Source organism: Lepisma saccharinum, chromosome 2 (assembly GCF_977018435.1).
Source record: "Lepisma saccharinum chromosome 2, izLepSacc3.1, whole genome shotgun sequence".
Classification (NCBI taxonomy): Eukaryota; Metazoa; Arthropoda; class Insecta; order Zygentoma; family Lepismatidae; genus Lepisma; species Lepisma saccharinum.
The window spans coordinates 15,654,928-15,680,748 of NC_139230.1; the positions used below are offsets into that span (position 1 = coordinate 15,654,928).

Sequence of the window (25,821 nt, forward strand, 5' to 3'; positions counted from 1 at the left end):
TACTTCTGTTTTAGACCTATACGACGCACGGTTTTAGAATCGATATCGGGCGGAGCCACACAGAGGGGGTGTGCGTGGCAGGAGTACAACGTTGTACAGTTAGGAAAGTGCGGCATGCAAGTTAAACGCAGTGTTCTGTATTTTTCTTGCGCGCAAGAAGTTTTCATAAAACTCGCCACTTTAAGGTTCATCATAAGATGGGGCATGACATTTTGAACCTGACTGTCAAAGTCCCATGAATTTCCATAGCCTACAGCCGGAGTTATCCTTTCTCGAAGAAACACTGGAAACAACACGTCTCTACACACAGACACAATGACCCTTTCGTTTTCCTTCCGTGTTCAGTCTGTTGTTTTTTTCGTTGCCACCGTGTTGACCCTGATGAGTTGTTGTGTCTTGGTAAAGCTATGGGTGTCAAATTCGGCTGAATATGTACAATGACCTTTCATTATCTTGTGTGTTCACAAACATTGCGAGTCTGGGTCAGTTTTGAGTTCAGCGTTTTCATAGCAATGGTGGTGTAAGATAATTTTACTCGTACGGCACGAAGAACTGTTGAGAGGATTCAATACAGCCCTTATTGATTGATTTATTTTACTTCTCTTTTTCTGCCACTTTTGGCTAATTTACAAAGATGAGGATGAAAAATTATATGATGAAATTGATGAATGGACACTCACAAATATCCATGCCAAAGTCTGGATTCGAACCCGTGTTTCAATCACAAGGTCCCGGGTTCGATACCTGGTGGAGGCACAAGTGGTTCGGATCCCACTTTAAACAGTAGGTCCAGTCCCGATTAGCCTTCCTGTGCATAAAGTGGCCTTGAAACACCAAATCAATCAATCAATCAATCAAATCCAGGACCCCTGGCGTCGTAGCGCGATGTGCTAACCACTCTGCCACGGGGGCCGGCGATGAAATTGATGAAGGGACACTTACAGACGACACCTATGCCCGGGCCGGAATTCGAATCCGAGACTCCTGGCGTTGTAGTGCATTGTGCAATACAGCCCTTACAGTACGTACGTACCAGTAGTACAGGCACCAAGGGTAAAATACTCATATTACATTCACTAGACAGAAATCTTAGTTTTAAAGCTTATTCTTACTTCAAGGAATTGACGTTCGCAAGATGTGCGTGCTGAAACAGTGTTTTCTCCGAGTCGAGAACTTAACAGCTAAAGCGTGTGATGTGTGCATACTCTGTTGCTCATTATAAAACAGGACAAAGTATCTACCACAGAAATTGGCGAACCCCTATTCAAATCTCCTGGGAAAAAATGCCAGAAAACAGAAACGAGAGCGATGATGCGACCTTGCAGTTCCTCTACAATAAATACGTACCTTCAAACTTCTTTTAGGTATGAGTTTATCTTATATGCTGCAGTGATATGATATAATCCTGTGTAGAATTATTCACTATATATTTCATTGTACTGAAATATCACGTGCATGCATTATACCCATAAAAAGCTGAATATTGGACACAGCGAATTCTGTGTGTTTTCCTTCCACTAGCAGTTGGTTTGGCAACAGGGCGACAGCACTGGCTGCATATTGGCTGAACTCATGTTCCTTCTAAAAGCGTACGCGGTATAACTAATAAAATGTACCATATTGAAACATTCAGTTCCCAGGGTGGGTGATCTAAGGTTGGAATTTTTCCATTTTTGGTCCCCCATAAAGTGCCTCTGGGGCTCACCCAGCCTCAAATCAATGGGTACCTGGAAGGGGGGGGGGTAAAGGTAGCTGGAATGTTGTACTGATCACACATCACCTTCAAAATGGCGAAGATCGAGAATGTGTGCGCTCCTAAGTGTGCCTTCATGACACATTGCTATGTACATGAGGAACTTTACCTTACAGAATTCAATTTTTCCCCAGACTATCCAGAAGAAAACTATGGGGCATTTTATACATGAAATAATTCCTACATGAAACCATGTGCAAATGTACAAGTGTAATTTGAAAAGTTCTAGGAATGGCAAAGGGGAAAAAAAGCAACATAGTTACCTGTTGAAATTGGTTTCAATTTACTATAGTCTTGCTTGAGAAAAATGCACTTCATCCAGTGATGTTTCAGTGCCATGACCCCATCATGAAATGCAGATTCCTCAAGGTTTGCAAAGTAGTCCTCCACTGCCGGCTTTCATGTCTTCATCTGATGAAAATTGCTTCCCACCGATTAATTTTTAAGGTGTGGAAAGACATGAAAGTCTGAGAATGCCAGGTCAGGTAAATAAAAAGGATGTGGCAGCAAATCATCCTTCAATTGGTCGATTTTTGACATTACAAAAACACAAGTGTGTGAGCGGACATGATGATTTTCTTCTTCAATCCTGCTCTTTTTGCATGAATATTTGTGTTCAGTTGGTTGATTAGGTTAGCATAGTACTGTCCATTGATCGTGGAACCAGTTGGGAGATAATCTGTCAACAGGATGCCATTTGCATCCTAAAAATCGACACCATGATTTTTCCCGCTGACTTAACCACCTTCGCCTTCTCTGGTGGTGATGAATCATGATGCTTCCATTGTTTTGATTGTTCTTTTGTCTCTGGCATGTAGTAGTGTACCCATATTTCATCTGTAGTTATGAATCTTCTCACACAATCTGTCGTGTTCTTCTTAAAATGAGTCACTCATTCATTGGACATGCATCAGCATTCACTTTTGATCATTTGTTAACAGTTGGCCTCCGTCGCGAAGTTGTTAGCACAGAGTGCTGCAACGCTAGGGGTCCCGGGTTCAAATCCCAGCCTGGGCATGGGTGTTTGTGGGCATCCCTTCATCAATATCATATCATATAACCCATCCTCATCTTCACAATTAGCCAAAGTGGCACAAAAGTGAAGTAAAATAAGCCAAATCAATCAAACTGTAACAGATACAGTTCCCATCTCTCAGACATTTTTCTTATGCCCAATTCTACCATAAAAATAAGAAAACCCATTCAACTAAGAAGCTTTAGCTTAATCAATTTCACGCACCTTCAGACGACTGTCCTCCAACACTATAACATGTGCATTTTAAATCATTTCTGCAGTTGTTGCTGATTTTGGCCTTCCGCTACATGAGTCATCTTCTAAGCTCTCATGGCCACATTTAAATTCAGTAGTCCCATTTTGCCACAGTGGCAAATGAAGGAGCAGAATCCCCTAAAGTGTCCTTCATATTGGCATGAATTTCTGTCACCTTGATTCTCTTTTTTGTGAAATACTTTTTCATCACTGCATTGTGCTCAATATTGTCCATTTTGCACTACAGTCACACCTGCTCGGCTGTTCATGCCTCTCGACACAAAACAAAGGAAGGCACTCAGGTGATACTGTACGCACATGTTCCCTTGAAGGGTGGTGGATTACACTGGCATGTGCCATTCTGAACTACTGTGGCCATCTATCAATCATTTTTAAAACTTTCAAATTGCCCTCATATGTTTCCCATGTTTTTACACATTCTGTCAGAACATTTGGCATCACAAAACAGTGACTGGTTTCTAACAGGAAATGAGTTGCACCTACCATCACGTGGAGCCACAACAACAGTATTTGTTGTGTTAGAAATGGTTGTGCATTCTTGAGTGAAGTGGCAGGATTTTGTTGGTGATCGAGTGTGCACCTACCAACACACAGGAGACTTAATATCGGTATTTTTCATGCAAGAACACATGCTAAATGGCATGATTTTGACAGAGATTGAAGGCACAATTTCCAGCTCACAGGAGCCTTATTTGTCACTTGAGAAACATTTTTCCGGTCCTGAGCAAAGTGGCTTGATTTTGTAGAGATCATGTGGTCATCTACAGTCAAACAGGAGGCATTTGTGTAGAAGAATATGGGAAAATAATTTCCTTGAGAATAATATTAAATGTATTGAAAGCACAACAATGGCATAATATTTGGCATAAAATCATGCTGAAATTAATATGCAAATTTTGTAGAAAATAACACCAAAAAGTTAAGAGAAAAACCCCTAATGTTGGAAAAGTAACATCGAAAAATCAAATTATCCACTCCTATCTACCAGTACCTCTGTAAGATAGCACAGAGCTTACAGAATTGCTACAAGTGCATGCATACCCCCCTGTTCTGAAGGAGACTACTCAGCAACCATTCCATTTTATCACCCACCCACTCAACTCTATCTATACGCCTGACAGCACACTCCTCTCACTCCTCCCTCCCTCTTCCCCTTCAGCTCACTACATGGAACCTTCTGGCCAATGGCCATTTCCTTATGTAACCTCCATCACCTGCTCTTTGGATACGATTGCGACAATGCGACTGATGCAGAGAAATGTCCACATTTTTATTATCTGGTAAGTGTTTTCTACTACTATTACTCACTCTCACCCACCCACTCACTCACTGTCTCTCGGTCTCTCTCTTTCTGAAAAAGAGAGAGAGAGATATGCATGTATGTATGAGGATTCCACTTTGTATATAGTATAGGTGTGCACTAATTGTAGAAAGCCTGTTCTTTATTCTAGTTTATTATTTCAATAATTTTAATTGTATGTTTCATTTAGGAGTCTGTACAAAATCAAATGATGATTCACATTTTATCTGCATCTGATTTTATGTTCCTAGATTTTTCATTTTCCTGATGTTCCTGGATTTTACATTTTCCTGCATTCTACATTCAAGCTTGATGGTCCCAACATAGCAAAATATTAAGAATTTTTCCTCGATTTTACATTTTCCTGCATTTTACGTTTGTTCAGCTTGGTCCCCTGAAAAATGTAAAATCAAGGTTATACTGTATTCAGATTGGTTTCAGGTTTTCTTTAATACCACTTTAATGCTCATATAAGGTAATTGGAACTGCACCTACTGTTTAAAGTGGGATCCAAACCACTGTGTGCCTCCACTGGGTATTGAACCCAGGACCTCTTGAATACAAGGTGTGTATGTTGCCATTGGAGAAGCTCAATATGTATATTGCTTGATTACTCTCCTTATGTGCCTAAGTTAAATGTTAAGATAAACACATGGCCTGTAATCAAGGGGTTCAGAGTTCATTACCTAGTGAAGGAACATAGGGGTTCAGACATCACTTTGTTGTTGTTGATGGTAGTTACAACTTTCTTGTTGCACTTACCAACACCCAAGGCATGCTTGAGAAGGTTTGGCAAGAATGGGAGTACTGCCTGGACATCTGTCCTGCCACATGTATGCATGTTAAATGCATTTAAGATCTATGTAAAACTGCAATTATTCCTCTTTCAAATGGTGGTAGTGGTGGTAGTATGAAGTATTTTTTTTTCAGTATTGGTGAAAATATGATCTTATAAATTCAGTCAATAATTTGTGTGCACCATATATATTCATAAGGATTGTAACAAAATAGCAGAATTTTTAGCCTTGAATTTTTAGAAATTTTATGTGAAAACTTTTATTGCACTTTTCTTTCAGCTGTATATTAGAGTAGCCACCATGGTGTTTCTTGATGATTATTTTTGTCTCTGCAGGACTTGAGGCAGGACGAAGTGTCAGAATCATTTCAAAGTCTTAGGACTAAGCTGAATGCTGTGTCGGAAGCTTACAGAACGCGAAAATCGATTGAGTTGAAAAGGGAGATGCAGCGCATCAAAATAAAGATTATAAAGCTAAAACAGCAAGAGGAAACAAAGAAAAAAGAGACTCCACCTTCCCAGCAGGTCAGTGACTTGGAAGAAAGAGAAGGAGATGATGTTAAAGGAGATGATGTCATGCCATTGTCAGACACTGTGGAAAATGAACCAATAGCAGAAATGGAAACTAGCCAGGTTAGTCTTTGGTGACAGATTTTACTAGTGTCCGATTTTATTATTATTATTATTATTATTATTATTTTTTATAATTATGGAAGTCTTCATTAACTACAAGCCACAAGTGAACCAGAAAGTAAAGTGTGGACATTCCATCTCAATACAGCCACAATCAGAGCCCTACATAAAAGTGAATAGATAAATTAAAACTGTGCCACTGCTGTGTATCTATAGTCATGCTAAATATAGTTGCAACTTGTCCCATAGTTTATTATGCAAAGCAGCAAAAATGTGGAGTTGCCAACTATTCCTAAGTAGCCTGTTGGTCTAACAGGCTATGTACCCTAGTTATTTAAACTTACATGCCACAAAAGACCACTCTTTCAGGAAATATTGCTTACTTTGGAAAACGTCAAAATTAGGGCTGAGCCGATACTGATACTCTCACCGATACCGATACTCAAGTTTACAGTCTTTTTTAGATCGGTGATAATCGATCAGATGTTTCAAATATGAGAGAAATATTATAAGATGCTAAGAGAGAGATAATAGTGTTGTCATCCCCCACCCCCAGTATTGAAAAATGAGATCATGCCTCTTCAACCTCCTCTAAAACTAAGGGATCAATCTTCCCAAACTAACATTAAATCATCGTGAACACAAGAATAAATGGCGATTTACTAACCCCGACCGGACACGTTGTCCAAAACTAACAGTGAAATTTGTAAACAAAATGTAAGGAGAGAATGTTAACTAACCAGTTGGTTATATATCAGGCGATTGACTTCAGTACAGTGATATTCCAATGTGACTTTGCTTTCAACTTCGGCAAATGACTTCTTAAAAAAAAAGTATTTGCATAGTTCTTCTATCCATTGGCGTGGAGGAAAATCCAAACCCATCACTACATGTTCCAGAAAGTACCTGCCATCACCTGTCGTTCAAAGATCATTATTCCTCAGCCACGTCCCTGTGTCGAAACATGCCTGCTGAAACCCAGTTATCCAGGTCGGAACAAACAAAAGTCTAAAGTTGGAATGGAAAAGGGGGTTAGCCCAGGTATTTGAATTTCCAGAAATATGCTATGTACTATGTCGGAGACATGTCCACCACGTGGGCGGTGACTGTTTTGACTGCGGGAGGTCTCTGAGAGAGATGTCCACAATACACCAGGGGCCTTGTTGGCACTGGGACCTTGTTGGAATTATTGTTACACGAGACAGCATCTGTGGGAACAAAGCCTGGTAGACTTCCAAGGAACTCATTTTGGGATAGTTTCACGTTACCCTTGATTTACAGGATACTTGACCGCGAGTCTTATCTGGGTATGGATTCTTTGTCATGTACTTGCTGTTCATGGAACTTGAGTCCACGTTCAACTAACAAATGCAAAAATATACTTATTTTTAAGTTTTTTCAAAGCCAAAGGTAAATTGGAAAAAGTGAATGGACTTTTGTTAAAGGAACAAATTTTGGTTTTGGCCACGCTTTTAGCAACACAAAGACAATGGTATCGGCTAGTATCAGTGCAAAAATATCAACTGATACTTTCCGATACCGATATTGGTATTGGCTGAGTCCTAGTCAAAATTCATGGCTTTTGCAACTTGAATTAAGTTTCTCCATTATCTCTGTCATCACTCGAGGCAGTGCTGCAATGGCTACTTCAACAAATGCCATATCCTTTTACCTCCTTCCTTGTCCATTTATAAGAAATGGCATTAGTTAAATCAACCAACATAATCACTTCAATTAACCCCATGATGTCCCCAGGGGGCAGATGCTCTCCCGTGGTTGATCTGTCAACCCCACCATACAAGAAAACAAGATATATATATATATATATATATATATATATATATATATACAGGAAAACCTCGTTAATACTAAGTTCAAGGGACCAAAAAATGTCAACTTCGTATTAAACGACTTCGAGTTATCCAAAATTTTGAAGATGGCGCCTGTTTTCAGGTGTAAATAAAGTAGACTATAAATTACGCCCACAAAGGATGTTTTATACTTGGTGGTAGCTCAGAAAATAAGCTTTATATGTACTATATAATAATATTGTATGTTTTAAAGAAAGTGTAAAAAATGTTACAAAAAATGAGAACACGGACCTTAACGTGGACACAAAGATTCCAAGGAGAAGGTTAACACCATTTATCCTGCCTAGTTATACAACCGGTTATGCACGGGATGCATGTTGTGGCAAAAAGTCGTTTGAAAAACGGTATTTTCTTTTAATTGTGCAAAGTCATCGTGCTTCCACGAAATTCTTACAATTTTAGTTCATAAGAAACCCGTAAAGGAAAACAATCTCGTGTATTGCAAGAAGTGAAACTCGGAAGAATCTTGACAGTAGTCACACTGGCGCAAGCAAGAGATGAGAGATAATCGGACAGAACGAATATTGGATTTTATGTGCGTTCACTAGAACATTGTCCGTTACAGGATTAACTGGTAAGAGAAGATTCTCTTGGGAGAGAACACAACCTTTCCCTGGCACAAAACAAAAAAATCGGGGCTGTAAATTTCGTTGTAAAAAAAGTCACGTATTCTTTGCTTCAGTTAACTTCATATCCCCCCCCTCCCCCTTTGCAGGGATTAGTTCAAACTCTTCCTCAACTTGCATTGTAATCCACTCTGAAAAAGTAAACACACAACTTGTGATCTGTTTGAACCGAATGTGTATCCTAGGACACATTAAACAGTGCCGCACTTGATAATCACTCTGGTTTGGATCCCACTTTAAACTGTATATTTAGTCCCGCTTAGCTCATCAGCATAAAATGAACTAAAAACAAGCTTTACGAAACTTGCGTATTTTCAGATTAATCGACAATTTATTGTAGGTTTCAGGAGTATTCTGGAGGTCAAACACTCGCTCCGCCAAAACTTTTCCTCTCGTATTCCTACATTGAGCATTGCGGGTTTTTTTTTGTAGTTTTTTTTTTTAACAGCAGCATGCTAATGGTTCTGAAGAAAAGCAGGGATTATATATGGCTTTGCGAGATTCAAAACAATGACGCTTATTCCTTCGCACTGGATGAGTCATTGCAGTTATTGACAAGCGAGAGCTTTCCCAGACGCTAGACTAAACACTGGTGCCAGCTGCAGCGTAAACACAATGAGACCGGCTGGAAGTTCGAGCAGCAGGTGGCAGAAGGGAAATCATCGGCATTTTAAAGATAACGCAGTTGTCGAAGACCGAACTTTTATCAGCAGTGTGAAAAAGAAAAATGATCCTTGCATTACCTTTTATTACCTTTTACCATGCAACAGACAATAATACGGTCAATATTTCCTATCCAGATATCCAGACAGCTGAATTCAAACAAGAAAGAGGCCAGTGGTGGATAATGAGCTGTTGTAGGAGAAGGAAGGGGGTCACTTTTCTTTTACTTATCATGCGGTTTTTGTTCGTTTTGAAGAAGGAATTCAGAACTGTTTGCTTTTTTTTAGGAAAGGAGCCCGTGTGTGCACACGAGCAAAAAAAAAAAAAAAAAAGAAAATCGTGGCTGAAACAATTAGCAACGGACCCCCCCCCCCATTTGCGGATAGAAAAAGGGGAGAAGTCACCCAGACAACAAAACACTGTTTTGGCAAGTTTTATGACCGGCACAGTTGGGAAACGTATGAAGCGGGAAACGAGTTGCAACATACGTAAGATCGACGTCAACTTTTGCGGGAAACCTAGATGACAACGCATTAAGCAGGTTGACGATCTTTAGTTGGCCTATGCCGCTTTGATTATCTGTAACAGTTTCCCTTTTTTTATGAAGTTCTACAGGGCACAAAGAACATGCTTTTAATGAAAGTGGTTACCGGAAGTTGTCGGCTACCAGGCCAAAAGTTGCTCGCTCACGGGAAATTGCTGTATCTCGAGCTCAGAGCTAGACAGATGGGTGAGACTTCCAGGCACCACGCGTCTTGTATTTTGGAACATTCGTGTGATCTTATCTCGCATTTCTCATCTAGCACTGGTGAATATTTCCAAGGTGGCGCATTCAGCGGGGAAAGAGCTTGACCTCCCATGCACATTGACAAAGAATGTCAATGTCCAGCGGGCATTTCGGCCTGCTTCCCTCAAGTTGTCAGCAACTCTTAGGACAAGGAAACATGTCAAGGTCAAGTTAAAATAACATCCAAGCTCTCTCCACATTCGATCTTCTCTTGTCGACTTACGCAGGTGTCTACTTCGAATTAAGCGAAACCAGTTTTGCGGAAGGGTCTTGTAAACAACTTCGTATTAAAAATTATCCGTATTTCGATTTATCCGTACTGAAATACATTATAAATCCTATCTTATCGGCTGGGGAATGGGAAGAACTTCGGATTAAAGGGTACTTCGTATTAACCAATATCGAATATCGTATTAACGAGGTTTTCCTGTATATATATATATATATATATATATATATACACAGGGTGTCCGGCTTAAAAGTATAATAAAAGAAAAATTAATAACTTGAGAAGTAATTGAGATATTTATTGGCGGTTTGATTCTATAAGTATGTTAACTCAAAATGTTTTTTTACGTATGCTTGCGGCAGTTGGTACCACGTGCGCATTCTCATAACTGCACGTAACTGCTTTGTTCACGTAAACGCGCACGTCAGTAGCCATGTGTACTCCACAGCAGAAGGTGTTCTGTGTGCTTTCTCTCGCGGAACTAAAGTCTGTTACACTGGTACAATGTCGTTTTCGGCTTGAACATGGACTGTGACCAACCGACGATGTTCCCAGTTACATTTCAATCAAGAAGTGGGACAAGCAGCTTCGGGAAACTGGAAGTTTGCTTTCAATGTCGGGCCGCCATGCCAAGCACGCAGTTCCAGAGGCTACTGTTGAATTAATCTGAGAGTCCTTGCAGCAGAGCCCTCGTAAGTCAATCCGACAAGCAAGTAGGCAGTTACAGTTACCTCGTTCGACAGTACACGATGTCGTCCATAAAAGGTTGCGCCTACGGGCGTACAAAATGCAGCTTCGTCACAAAATCAAGCCCGAGGACAGGCCACGACGGAAGAACTTCGCGGAGACAATTCTGGCAAAAATTGATGAAAATGAGGCATTCCTCGATTTCATCTGTTTCTCGGACGAGGCTACATTTCACACTTCCGGCAAGGTAAACACGCACAATTGCTGCATATGGGGAAGTGAGAACCCCCACGTAGTGATGGAGTGGGAACGTGACTCTCCGAAAGTGACTGGGTGGTGTGGATTGTTGAAGCACAGGGTTATAGGCCCATTCTTCTTTGCGGAGCCTACAGTTAATGCAAGAACGTACATCAACATGTTGGAGCTGTATGTTGTGCCACAACTTCCTCGTGAAGTGATCTTTCAACAAGATGGTGCACCATGCCATTTTGCAAACATTGTGAGCGATTTCTTGGATCATGAGTTCCCAGAGCGCTGGATTGGGAGAGGTAGTACATGGATTGCTTGGCCCCCTAGAAGCCCAGACATTACGCCACTTGATTTTTTCTGTGGGGGTGTATCAAGAATCAAGTGTACCAGACACCAGTTCGTGATCTACCAGATCTACACCATCGCATTCGTGCAGCTATTGCTAATGTTACGCCTGCAATCCTGCAAAACACTTGGGAGAGAAGTGGAATACAGATTAGATGTCTGTCGCGCCACTAATGGTGCACATGTCGAGGTGTATTAGGTACGTAAAAAAACATTTTGAGTTAATATACTTGTAGAAGCAAACCGCCAATAAATATCTTAATTACTTCTCAAGTTATTAATTTTTCTTTTATTATACTTTTAAGTCGGACACCCTGTATGTTGGAGTAACAAACCTTACAACCCTCTGTAAACAAGCCATCTCACTTCGAGAATGCTGTGGCCATCATATGCTGTTCACTGACACCACCCGACCTTTAATTTTATGTAATGTGGGAAAACTTATTCCTATTTTAACTGATAGATCTACACACTGAAGTATAATACATTTTTGAGAAGTGATTAAAAATTTGTTCTTGTTGAAGAATGATCATAGTTTTCTACGTCAAAAGTTCTATTTATCTGACACTAGGTTAGCAGATCACCCTTCCCTTTCCTCTCTCAGTATGGCATCACGAAAGTAAAACTTACAAGCGGGTGAGAGAATGGCTTCAGTAAATTCAAACCTTTTGGTTTTGTTGCTGTCGCTTCCACCAAATTATTGCCTAACATTGTTGACATACAGAGGATTGTTTTTTTCCTTGGTGCAACAAATATACTGCCAGTTTTAGGGGAAGCTAAAGAAAGATAAGCCGAGTAATGAAAATATATTGTTTATATTTCTTTGTTTCTCGTGCACTGGAAACTATAAGACGATAATAATCACATTATTTACCCACGTCTCATGCAAGTATTTTCTTACCTTGATTCAGCAGTTCCTTTTTGAACAGGAGGCATTTGCGATGCTAGACGATATCGTCCCTGTCATTGAGTGTCTGTCAAATTTGCTTCCCCAAAAACTAACTCAATGTGCCACAAGAGGCGAATTAATGTCAAAACGGGGAAATAGTCATTATCACTAATAGCATCCGCCAATATTTTCTTCACAGTGGACATCTCTCTGATTGAAAAAATATGAATGCACCTTGTGCCGAATCAGGCTTATCTCAAAATTGGTGTACTTGTTTATGCAAGCAACAATGTGTTTCTTTATGGGACTCACGACTTGGCCGGTCATTTTCCTTTCTTTCATCACACTGAAAATGCAAGATTCAGACACACAACGACACTCTGACACCAACTTCAATGCTTTCATCTCTCAACGTCACATAAATGTTAAGAACAACCTGCTTCTCGACACATTTCAAACGGCTGTATTTCTGAAGGAAACTCTTGAGCACACATTGAAGTCACCATGTTCAAAACTGGTGCTATTTTCTTGCTGCTCACGTGATCAGTTGAAACCTTTAATGAAAATAGATTTAAAATGTATAACTCAATGTAATTTACATGTTTTTCTTGAATTAGCCTACTTTTATAGAACAGACTACATGCTGCAGAAGAAATCAGTTATTAGGCTGTTGCCAACCTCAATCCTTCTCACTAAGTACAAAAACAGAAGTGGTAAGTCGAATGTCAGCATATGATAGTGTGATTTCACATTGTCGGTGAGGATGATGCTGCAGGGGGAAAGTGGGAAGGGTCGGGATGCAGAGGAGCAGATTTATAATCCAGAGATGCTCACACTCCGGAATACTTTAGTGGGTGAAAGAGGGCGAGTCGTGATGGTATGCATGGCACTCTTATGCAATTAATTTTTGTTGAATGTCTCGGACAAAAATTGCATGCATAAACAGAGCCTTGTACAGTCATGGACAATTCTGGGTTGTAACAATTTCATTGACTTTTAATGGGATAGTTAAAACCCAGAAGTGTCAGTGACTGTATATCGGAGTTTGTCTGGTGTGGTTCCACACTTCATTGAAACAACTTTTTATGCATGTTGGACATAGCAGTTCGACATTTGTTCCCTGTTCCACAGATTGCCCAGCAATTTAATAATGTAACAAACAAAATAGGCATTTTTGAAAATCAGGCAAGTTTTAGAAGGCTGTTGAGTAAAAATATAGGAGTCACATTATCACATGTAATATTAGTTTATTATTTTTCGCGTTATTTTCTGTTATTACATTCCAATGTAAAATGGTTCAAAAATAATCGTATGCATTGCACTCTTATTAATCCAATGTTCCTTGGATGTCGCAGAATAACAATATTTGTAGTTTACGATGTTTGTCGGATGCAACATGCAACAAAATTCAAATTCATAAATGGAATCTTACACTGCTGCACCACTGCAAATATGCTGCTAGAATTGTATTACTCTTTTGGCTTACTTTTCCTTCTTTATTGTAGCAGTGTATGAAGGGTTTTTTTCATCCCCTTAACATAATACAGGTTAACACATGTTTACATTGACATTGAACTGTTATTCCATGTCAAGAATCCAGCGAATCGGGATATATCTATTGAATAATATCACAACATAGTGGAACAGATATCTGCATTTGTAAACGTTAACAAAAATTGGCATGTGCATGATCCCAACCTCAGTTTTCTGCTACAGTCGCATTGCAATTCACCTCCCTCCCCCCCCCCCCACTCGGCCCTGTCCATTCAAACTCATGATAGATGATTGTTAATCTGTAGAGGCACACATTTTTGGCAAATAAAGCAAAATTTTGGTACAAAAAGAGTCTATTTCGGGTTCAAAACCGGTAAATAAAATAACATTTTGGTGTTATAGAGGTGAATAATGTAGAATGTGCCTCTTCAGCTGAATAAAGAGATGAGTCATGTGCAAGGTCGGGAGTGTATAGGAGTGGTCCAATATCTCTCACTTGAAGTGATTCAAAACAATCCACATTCACTTATGGATGGGGTAGTGCACATTAGATCATCCTTCAGTAAATTGCACCATCGTAAGACCATACTGTCTCTCATGACGTCTGGTTTATACACCTCACGCAATTGCTGGTGGCTCTATGCTGATGGCTCACTTCTGAGCATGCAAAAATCTGATTACCATACGTACCATCTTTCTCCTAGCACTGACCTAACACGACTGTGCTGCGAGTGCAGCAGACTCTTGTCTATAAATTTATGGCCTTTTAATACAGTATGTATATACCCTTTTTGCCAATGGTATAATTTTGCAATAATGGTATAACTGCGTGTTGTCAGTTTCACAGTACATGGATATACTGTATACTGTGAATTTTTGTACTGAAGGAGAAGTTCCATTTATAATGTAAATAAATATAACACTTTGTTTTTGTTTTGTACGATCCCATTGTTTCACTTTCAGAACATTTACTCCAGAGAATCAGGTTTAAGGGATTTTAGAAGTTTTGGTACCAAGCAGATACTGTGTTTCCATGTGTGCATCGAATAAGTCATGAATTTGCCCTGTCTAAATCTCGCTCATATGTGCAAAGGTTAAGTTGTTTCATTTACAGAGAAAAGAGAAGTATGATAAAAGTGTTAATGCATCAAAAAGTAAATCTGCGCTCATGGGTCTTGCAAGCAGAGGGATCCAAACCTCAGTGGAAATATCAACATATAATAATGAGAAAGTCTAAGGAGATTGATAAATTACAAAATTTCTTTTTTCATCAATAGCAGTTTCACTCTTATCTCATTTAGTCACAACTTTTAAACTAATCAATCTTTTTTATTGAAAACAGGCTGCATATGAAAAAATTCCTGTAATAAGTTCTCCCTAGCTTGTGAATTGTAATAATTTTCCAACTTCACTATTTTGCAGTTTCAAGTCATAGAGAAATGAAGTCAGTTTCTCTCAAGATAATATTGGTACGTAACACAATCCATATCTGGATCTGTATGAGAGTTTATTATTTACATTTGTAAAAACATGGATTTAGTTTACATGACGGGGAAAAATATATAATTTGTCCTGGAAAACCTGGAAAAGTCAGGGAATTTCATTTCTCCTTATCTGTAGCCACCCTGTTTGTGCATCCTACAGTGTTATTTCCCCACCTTTTTTTTTCTTTTTGAGTGTGCGCTTCACTAAGTTGCTGTTTTAGTTTTCCTTGGTGTTTTTGGATGATGTAACTTGAGACATTGATGTACACCCTGGAGGATACTGGAATGTGTGGCATTGAGGTGTAGATTGACCACATTTGTCATTAGGTACCGAGACGATTCAAGGATAGGTGATAATTGAATTCCAAATTAGTTATTTTCCTTCTTTTTCTCTAATTAATAATTATTAATTTAGTCATTCCAATCATATATATTAACTTTCATTATATATAATAGTAAACCATAACACTTTCAAACACCAAAAAAATTTAATCAAGAAACTCTGGTTTCTTTTTTTACATACATACATTAACTCCCAACAGGTCATCAGTGAAACACTGCTTATTCCGCGTTGTTTGAAAAATGGAATGTCCTTTTACCTTGTGGCTATGTGGGTTATTTTATTTTCAAAAGTTTGCAACACTGTTAAGGTACAAGTGCTTTTGTTTACAGAAGGTCTTAAGTTTGTGACACCTGCTTGAGTTAATGAACCAATACCCAGAATTGGAGGAAACTCGCTAATTGGGACAAGATGGTAAAAGCAGTTCAAAACCAAACCAGGCACTCACAAACAATTGGGATTTTCCTCCTTTTAACTCAATGAAACTTATACAGAGTCAATCGTTAAAGGCTATGCTAGCACAAAAAGGTGGGGTGGGGGGGGGAGCATGAAGGAAGCACAAAAATCTCGTGTACTCACAACATACAATATTTGGTACTGTTGTGAAAAGGTTTTGCATAAGGGTCATTAAAGTTTTTTCTTTCCTTAAGCCACAAGGTTACAAGCATAGAGGGACGCAAGTGCCACTTACAAGACTGGAGTCAATTTCACTGTCGTGCTACATATGTTCCTTTTATGCTCAAGCTTAAATACCATTAGAACATTACAACATGCATGCTAAGCCCAGCACCAACTATTTGATCGATGCAGGAGTTTTTGTTTTTAGTTTTCAAGAATGGTCTTTTTTTTTCTTTTTTGTTAACAACATGCACGCTTTTATTCACATGTTCATTTAAGCATACAATATTCTTAACAAGGTTTTTTGATGCATGTAATGTCAGAGAATCTATACTCATTTTTCTGCTATTCATTTTATAAACAACAATATATAATAAGTTTTCATATTCCATTATTAATTAACTTTTCACAAATACTAACACTGAGCAGATCTAAACAGCCTGCACATGATGCCAGTGTAGCTGCTGACAAGTCCACGGAATATGCAATAAAGCTTCAATCTGTTTACCAAGCAAGTAGACTAGAATATTAACATTATTGTAATTATTCACTTCGAAACCTAAGCATGCCTTGACATTTCTATAAATACTTTAATCTTTCCCGTCAACACTCAAACTATTACGTACTCATTAACACTACTAAAAGGACAGGTTAATTGATTAGTATTTCAGTACAATGCAAAAATTGGATCTTGACACGCTTTAACGTTGCCAAAATTGCAATTTCATTTTTCTGTGAAGTGTCGCAAGATTTAATTAAACCACAATTTGTGCATTTGCCTTACTTTACAATTCAGAACAGTTTTAAATTACATAACATGTGAATATTTAATGACTCTGCACTAAGAATTATTTTTGCAGTTCATGGGAATGAAGCTACGTAAAATGTTGTGCAATTTTAACTTTCAATTTAGACAGTTCAAGATTGATCTGACCATTTAGCAAAAATACGCACTCGAAGGCAGGTACATGATTACGCACAATAACTCAAAATTCACTTGCTACACAGTTCACAAAGTTTCAAAACACTACATATTCTTAACGTACCTGTTTATTATGTCACTGTAGTTTATGCATAACATGAAACCAATCTTGGAAGTGACTACGTATTGCAACCATCGTATTTAAATGCACGTGCAAGTTGCTAAAATTGCAAATGGCATCCTAATTCGTAATCACGATGCATTGCAAGACTTCCTTGTCAGTTGCAGGCATGTAGGTAACAGCAGAGCTGCGAGCTGTTTTTGCATGACGTTCCCAGTCGCTGAATCTAGGCCAAGTAAATTTGAGTTCCAACTGCATTCAAACATTCAAATCTAATGTGACAAGAAGTACCACCAGGTGGCAGCAAGTATCATTTAACCAGTAGGGAGATGCCTGCAATCGAGTGGCAAAACTTAGAACTTTGTCCAATTAAGGAGATGCGTCACAAAACTGGTGTAATGAATGTTGATGTTTGAAGAATATCGCAAATTCATTACAAGTTCTATGATTTCCACTTTAGATGCTATTTGAGTCATAATATACGTTTTAGTGTTGTATTAGGTGCATATTGAATGGGACTGACCTCCTCTGTTTTCCTAATTTTTTCTGGTGCTGTCACTGATTCATCATAATATATGGATTCCTCCACATTTCGTGCTTTGTATATTTTCTCTCCATCCTGTGGCCAGTCCCTGTTCATACTTTCTAACATGGTATTTTGCAGTTTAAAACAGTGCATGCATTTCATGCATTTTTAGTGTGTGTGACATTTGACATCAATATGTCTGATTTTTTCACTAGGAAAACCTAGAATTGTTAGAAACTTTCATTTGTTTGCAACAATGACATCTATAGATGGTATCTAATGTAATACATAATAAAGACATTGAATTTTCGTGATGCGCAAAAATGTGAAATGTGAAGAAACATTGCAATTTTTAACATTCTACAAATAACTATATCACCAATGATGAAACATGTGCGACTTCTATTTGTGAAGTAATGCAAAATATGTGCTTTTCCATGAAATTAATGCCTTTTCATGAAATAGCTGTGAAATATCATTGAATTAAGTAGGAAACACAAGAACCGGCAATTGAGGCTGTGTTTACACTACTGATTTGTAGTGAAACAGTTGTATAAAGGAACCTACTACTTGTAGTTGTAAACAAATTATCTTGATCACATTGGAAAAAACTGCAAATTGTGGTTTCTCATGCACATAGTCTCAGTTCAAAAACTTCACATATTACCATGCTTGTCAAAGTGCATTTCTTTTTTTTCTTTTCTCGTAATCTCTTCACAGCTGGCAGTTACATTCAACTTGCTAGCTGTAGCAACGATTTCAGAATTAATGTGTTCGCAACGAGCAAGATAAGATAAGAAAGGCTTGGAGAATGAATCACCCTCCTGCGAGGCCAAAACGTAAACAAGTGTATGCTCTCAGTTGCACTCCTTTTTAGTCAGCTGCATAGCAACTGAGCAGATCTAAACAGCCTGCACATGATGCCAGTGTAGCTGCTGACAAGTCCACGGAAATCCCTCGGAAGTCAATGCGAACAACTTCCTTACAAATCACATTTGTTTCGACTTTCAGGTGAATGTGTGAAAGGATATACCACAGTTTTTTAAGTCTCGCTGTGCATGAAGTAAAATTAATCAATTAAAAACTACAATTACAGTTGTAATCTGAATACACCTATCCCCCCGTTAGAAATAGCCCATTGAGTCCCATGACCAGACACTTTCCAACTTGGTGTGTGATGATGCATAGTCAGATCAAGTCCCATCGCTTCAATGTATGGTTTCGCTATCTGAGTTCACTATTGCTTTCCAGTAGCTCCCAATTGTCCTCACGATGCAAATTACACCACTTCACTTGTTAACGCATTTCTCATGCAACAAATAACGATGTTACTATACTCCCTTGTGTGTGTAGGCACGTACTGGATTTCTGGCAAAATCGCACTGCTTTTAATTCAGTTTCTCTCATAACAAATACTGACGTTATCGCTCTCGGGTGACAGTGGGCACACTCCTACCTCCGTGTAACTTGATTTTTTAAGAATTATTTTAGTGTCATTTTTGACTAATCACGATGATGAGAATGAGTAATGGTATGGTGAAATTATGAAGGGACACTCGCAGCAAACACCCATGCCAACACAGGTATTCAAACCCAGGATCCCTAGTTTTGTAGTTCACTGTGCTAACAACTCAGTCAAGGAGGTCGGCTATCTCCACATATATCGCGTCACTTCGATTGGTGTTTTCGAGCAAGCAATATTGACGTTGCCACTCCCTTATTACGATAGGTGCACATACTTTATCTTCGCTAGAACTGTGCCACATCACTCTGAAAAAAAAAAAAAGTGTCTTGCATGACAAGCCAATTTTAAGACTTCCGTGTGATGGTACTTGTGCTGCACGTCGATCCTTGCTAAAGTCATGCCAGTTTGTTTGGTAATGCAATACACTTCACACATAACATACAGTGGTGTGTGAAAGAGGGAGTTGATGGATTCTATACCCCCTCTCCTCCTGTTTGGCCCAATATTCCTAAAAAAAGAAAGATAGAAGAATATCGGAAGCAGGATAAGATGACAAAATGAGGGTGGACTACTAGAAAAGTATATGTAACCCCCACTTTCAGCACATCACTGATGACATGAACCTATCTAACTACTTCCTTGTGATGGTAGATGCGTGTTGATCCTTGCCAAAATAGTGTCAGGCTCTGTCCGAAAGGTACAAAACACAGACTTGAAGTATGGTCTTGGCAGAAGTGACTTCACCTAGTACAGTTCAAAAGCACCAAGAACAGAAGTATGCAAGTACACAGCATGCAGTACAGATGGTTGGTGACTTGGTCACGTGGTTTCCACACTCATTGTACTTGGTGACGTAAAATGTTTAATGACAACACCATTAATCCTTGTTTCCATGATATCCAAAAACTCAATATGCTGACCAAGGCAGAATATATTTTATTTTAAAACGTAAACTAGACATTACGTTTCAACCTTCTAGCAAGGACTTCAGACTCTGTACCAAATACAAATTTTAAAAAAAAATCTTTTGTATTTGGTACAGAGTACAGAGTCCCGTGGGCGTAGCAAATGTTTTTTAAGCATTACCATTGATGCTAATTGTGGGATAGTATAAGCCTTTGGGAAATAGCCCTTGCAAGCCTTTTCTGATATTAACCTAATGCCCCTTGTACTTAGGTTGGGTCTGTGGGTGGGTGTTTGTGTATGTGTGCCCGATCCTTGATTGGTGATAAGGTATTGATTACAAAACTTAATGTATTGTTTTTATTTTGTTTCCTCTTGCCATTCAAAGGTGTGTTCCCAAAAGAAATTTTCACTGCTAGTATGTACCGCCAATCTAACTTTTTTTTTTACCACTCTCCCTAGTTTTAATTTACCCTAAATTTGTTTCCCTAGTAATGATGTTAACCTACTCTAGAACATTCAACTCTACCATATCACTAGCAACAGTGCAAAAATTTATAATGGCATGTTTATTATTGTGATTTAATGATACAGGAAACACACACACATTAAAAATGCATCCTGTGCTTGTTGAGAAAAGAAATATGTATTGGAAATTTCCATAAGCGAGCTCGAAGTATTTAAATAAAAGAAATTAATCTGAATTTCAAAATTCAGGTGTCAGGTGAAAATTTTCCAGCACAATGGCGACCATGTACCCTGCATATTTCTATTGTTTTATTGCATATCGTAGAGTAGCCACCATGGTGTTTGTTGATAATTATTTTTGTGTATATTCTCAGAATGTTGCACTTGAAAAACAGCCATGTGAGGAAGAGAAAGTAGTTCTCGCAGAAGAACTAAAGAAAAAAATAATGCTAACGAGAAAAGAGCTGAAACACGAAATGTCCAACCTTTTGCCAGGGCAGAGCACGGAGACCATAGATGTTCTTAGAGGCAAACTGAAGCAACTGAGAACCTGCCTGGACAGAGCACTTGAGGAGGATGTGCCTGCTAATGAGGTTAGTCTTTGGTGCCAGATTTTATTTTGTTTTTTAATTATGCAACTTCAGTGTGAACATTCCATCCAAATACAGCCACAATTAGGGAACCCGTGCGACATCATATTAAAGTGAATAGATAAATTCAAAACATACTAATCCTGTGTATCTATAGTCATGCTAAAATTGTTGAAACTTGTCCTCTAGTTTATCATACAAAAAAGCAAAAAAGTGGAGTTGCCAGCTATTACTAAGTAGGCTGTTGGTCTAACAACAATCCATGTAATCTATGTACTTCCTTGAACTTACCACAAAATACCACTTTTAGAAAGTATTCCTTTCTTTGGAATGTAAAGAGAAACTCAAAATGAGTGGCTTTTAAACCTTCAATTAGGTTTCTTTTTATGCTCCCCCCCCACCTTCCCTTGGGTCAATCTGTCAACATCAAGGTACAGCCCCCCCCCTGCCAAACAAGGAAAACAAATAACTTCTATTGTAGTCACATCTATCAAGGTCCGTGAAGAGTTTCCCCTATCCTGTTTGAAGAGGTCTCCGCAAGGGAGAAACTTGTGACATCATCACGGAAGCAAGCTTTCCTCTGCTTTGACAAAGTCATTTAAAAGCAACGACAAAGTGTCAATTTTTTCAATCGTTAAAACAAAATATTTGAATCATTACGTCGTTTACTTAATTTCTGGGGCATGGCATGGACGTATGCACTTATCTAGAAATATATTTTGGGAAGGGTTTTCGAATGCTGGTCAATTGTATCACATGTAATAATAATAGCAAAGTTGTCTCAATAATACAATATCTGCTAAGACAAAGTGCATAAAGTGGTCGACTTTCGATATTGTCACTGCAGTTCCTGGGTCAGAATCCCAGCCTGGGTGTGCGTGTTCTTAATTAATTTCATCCAATTTTCACTGATTGTCGCAATTAGCCAAAAGTTGCAGAAATGCGATAAAATAACTAAGTAGAAAGAAATAGATACAGCATAGGTAATACTTGTAATAATTATGGATTATTATGTGAATAGAGGCAGGGAGCCACGGTGATTTAGTCTGTAGGGTAGACCCGAGTTTGATTCTTGATGTGGGTGATCTAAGTCCTTGTCCCTGCATGAAGTGACTCTGGGGTTCACTCAGCTCAAATAAATGGGTTCCTGGGGACAACCATTTGGAGAGGACTAAGTCTGCCGGAGCGTGATCTTGATCACCCATCTAAAATGATGAGATCAAAGATGTGTGGTTAATGGCATGGTACAATGTGCAATGGAAACTTTAACTTACCTATATGAACAGTAAGGAGATGGTGTAATAATATACATTTAATAAAACACATTCATTTTCTAGCTTCTTTCTACTTAAGACCACTATTCTTTTTATCAGAGAGGTGTTCTACCTAGAAAATTAATGTCAAAATAAATAAATAGTAAAATGAGAAATTTATAGATTAACGAAAAGATTGATTGATTGATTTGTTGTTTTAAGTCCACTTTATGCACAGATAGGCTAATCGGGACTGGGCCTACAATTTAAAGTGGGATCCAATCCACTATATGCATCCACTGCATATGAAACACAAGACCCCTGGATTACAAGGTGATGACGAGATTAACGAAAATGTTGATAGTTCCAGATGATAAAAATGTGACGTATTATTATCATCACCATGCACTAATTTCCACAGGCACTGTCAATACAAAACTAATTGATTCAATAGCCGGAATGCCAATCACAAATGAATGCACATGGGAACTTCATACTATGATTTGATTTGGTTTATTATACTTCGCTTTTCTGCCACTTTTGACTAATTACGAAGATGGGCAAGAGTGATGGTATGATGAAATTGATGAATCGACTCTCACAATCACCCATGCCGGTATTCGAACCCGGAACCTCTGGTGTTGTAGCACGATGTGATAACCACTCCGCCACTGGGGCCAGCTCATGGGAACTACTACTTCTAATACTACTACTACTAATAATAATAATAAGCATATCAAAACAGTCAATTTATTTTTTACATTATTATTAATATTATCATCATTAGTGATTTTTTTTCTGGGAAGGAAAGTTGTAAAAAAAACAGTTGTACTGTTGTTGAATGTTACTCGACGAGAACCCGAAGTTGAACTGTGAGGCTTTTTTTTTCCTCCGTCGCTTGGAAGGAGGAATTGCGATTTGAGATACAGAGACCTCTGTCGGTAGAAGTAGGCATTGAGGAAAAACCAACACTTACATATAGCAGTGAAAATTGGACAATGACTGGAAAACACCTGCAAAGTGTACAAACAATGGAAATGAGGTACCTTCGAAGAATAAGTGGGAAAACCAGGAAAGATCGGATAAGGAATCAAACCATTCGGCAATCTTTAAATGCTCAGCCACTACAAGAAACAGTTGAATGTAATCAACTCAGATGGTTCGGCCTTTTGAGCAGAATGAGTGAGACGAGACTGCCAAAGCAGATATGGGAAGCATGTCCACAAGGAACGAGACCAAAAGGAAGACCAAGAAAGACATGGAATATGAGTGTCAAAGAGATTTTGGAGAAACGAAGCATAAGATGGAAAGAGGCACAGGAAAAGGCAATGGACAGAAACGTCTGGAGAACTCTCTGTAACCCCTCGACACCAGCAGGTAGAAGAGGATGCGACTAAGTAAGTAAGTTCTCATGTGAAACATTAACGCTAAAATTGCTTGGACATTTTTATCCATTTATTTTTTTCTTGAATTAAAAGCGCTTTGTCTTGACTTTTCTTCTGTCTCGTGACCTTGCGTAGCCTATACAATTTTAATATGTTAATGATAAAGCTCCTCAAACTTCCACGGAGCAAAGTATGGGCCATTTAAATCCCTCTGGTGTTTTAAACTGAAGAAGGGTATGGATAATATTAGCAGTTCTTCCGTCCTTCCTACAACTTCAGATGCAGCTATCGCCCTCTGTAACAGGCATGAAGATGATTTATCTTCTGAATTTCCTGATCAATTCATGGTGGTTGCGGTAAACGCGGTTTAAAATTACTTACGTGAAATTTAGAAGATTTCGTACTTCCGCGTTGCACAATTTAATGGTTCAATCCTATTAATTTCGAAGATCCACTGTCTTCATTCACAAAAGGGTATGGCGTTTGAAGCGGAGATGGTACCGCGTCACTACATTGTTTGTTCCCGGGCGGCGGTGGTTGCGATTTTCCCCGTTCGGCAGCACTGGCGCGTGCATCTTGGTTTGTGTCGTCTGCTTCCTGTTGTCCGGTGGCGTTGTCAGTTGGGGGTTGGGGGCTGGGCAGCATTGCTCGGTAATGTGCCGTTCCTGTTCCCCGCGTGGCTGGAGGGGGGTCGAGTATGTGCATAGCATCTTTTCTTTTTCAGGTCGGGGATCTTTCTGAGGACAGGGTGCCAAGTTGGGTGTGCTTGTCCATTGTCCAGGTTTAGTGCTGGTTTCTGCTGGATGATGGCATGGGTTTCTTTGATGGTGTTTTCTATGACAGAGCCGGTTGGGTGAAGTATGGATATGGAGGAGATGGTGTGGTTAGTGGAGTGGAGGTGTTGGGAGAGGCCTGATTTAGGTGTGTCGTTTTTGGCATCTTTTACATGTTCGTTAATCCGTTCTTGGATGGTGCGGATGGTTCTGCCAATGTAGGTGTTGTGGCATTGGCATGTGGTCTTGTAGACACCGGGGGATGCAAGTTTGGGTAGGTAGTATCTCTTGAAGTTGGGTAGTGCCCTTCCGATTTGGGATATGGGTTTGTGCGCTACTCGGATGTTGAAGGGTTTGAGGGCTTTGGCAAATTTTCCAGATGTGGTGGGGGATGGATCGCCTTTCCATACTTCACAGGAAGTAAAATGTTGACATTCTATGTTGATTCAGATACAGTTAGAAGAAGAAGAAAAGGATAGTTTACTCAAGAATCCCCTTTTTGGTGAACCTGTGCTGCCTCCACAAGAAAGAAAAGTGAATAGAAAAATTGCAAAATTGTGCACTGCTCTGTGCATACAATTGTGCTAAGTATGGTTGAAAATTGCCTTGTAGTTTATCATAAAAATAATTAAAATTAGGGATGAGCCAATATGAAATTTTGGCCGATACCGATAAAGTAACGATATAAAATTTACCGATACCGATCAGATATAAAATTAGAAATGGTCCTTGAAGAACCTGAAAGTTTCATTGACCTCCTTAATAAATGTGTTTCGAGGTGACTGCAGTGAAAAAGAAATTGCATATTTAGACATTTAAGTTTTTAGAATGTAGGGCATGGAGATTATCCATAAAAATTACAACAAAATGGCAGAAGTTTGCACTAAATTATCAGATATTTATCAATATATCAGATCGGTAAAATAATCGGTAATTTTACTGATACACCGATATGCCTATATCAGTCAGCTGATACTGATGGAGTACCGATTAATCAATCCCATCCCTAATTAAAATATATTATGCACTAGAAAAAGTAATGTTTCCAACTATTACCAAGTAAGCATTGGTTTTTAGCAACAGGCAATGTAACCTAGATACTTTGATTTATGCGCCTTGAAAGACCATAGGAAAACCTGAAAAATGAAAAAAAAATTGGAAAACCTCTAAAATTTTGTTAACTAAAGGATTTTTTAAAAACTTTAAAATTACTGATGCTTGACCTCTATTAGCACACATCAAGGAAAATTATTTGCTAACAAGGGACATATACCTTCAATCCAACCGTGTTTACATGCCATCTTGCTTGATCAATTATTCCCACCACTTCTGCCACTTTTTAGTATTGTGTAATAAAAAT

At 38.8% G+C, this 25,821-nt stretch overlaps 1 protein-coding gene across 1 annotated transcript in view; it reads left to right on the plus strand.

Annotated features, from left to right (window-relative positions):
• The first annotated feature begins 4,195 nt into the window (after window positions 1–4,195).
• Window positions 4,196–25,821, plus strand: part of LOC145983928 (uncharacterized) — a 51,866-nt gene continuing 30,240 nt past the window's right edge. Inside the window, exons 1-3 of the mRNA XM_083117092.1 lie at window positions 4,196–4,324; window positions 5,477–5,773; window positions 20,835–21,053. Of these exons, the coding sequence (XP_082973218.1) occupies window positions 4,229–4,324; window positions 5,477–5,773; window positions 20,835–21,053 (612 nt within the window). The 5' untranslated portion in view covers window positions 4,196–4,228. The remainder of the gene's footprint in view (window positions 4,325–5,476; window positions 5,774–20,834; window positions 21,054–25,821) is intronic.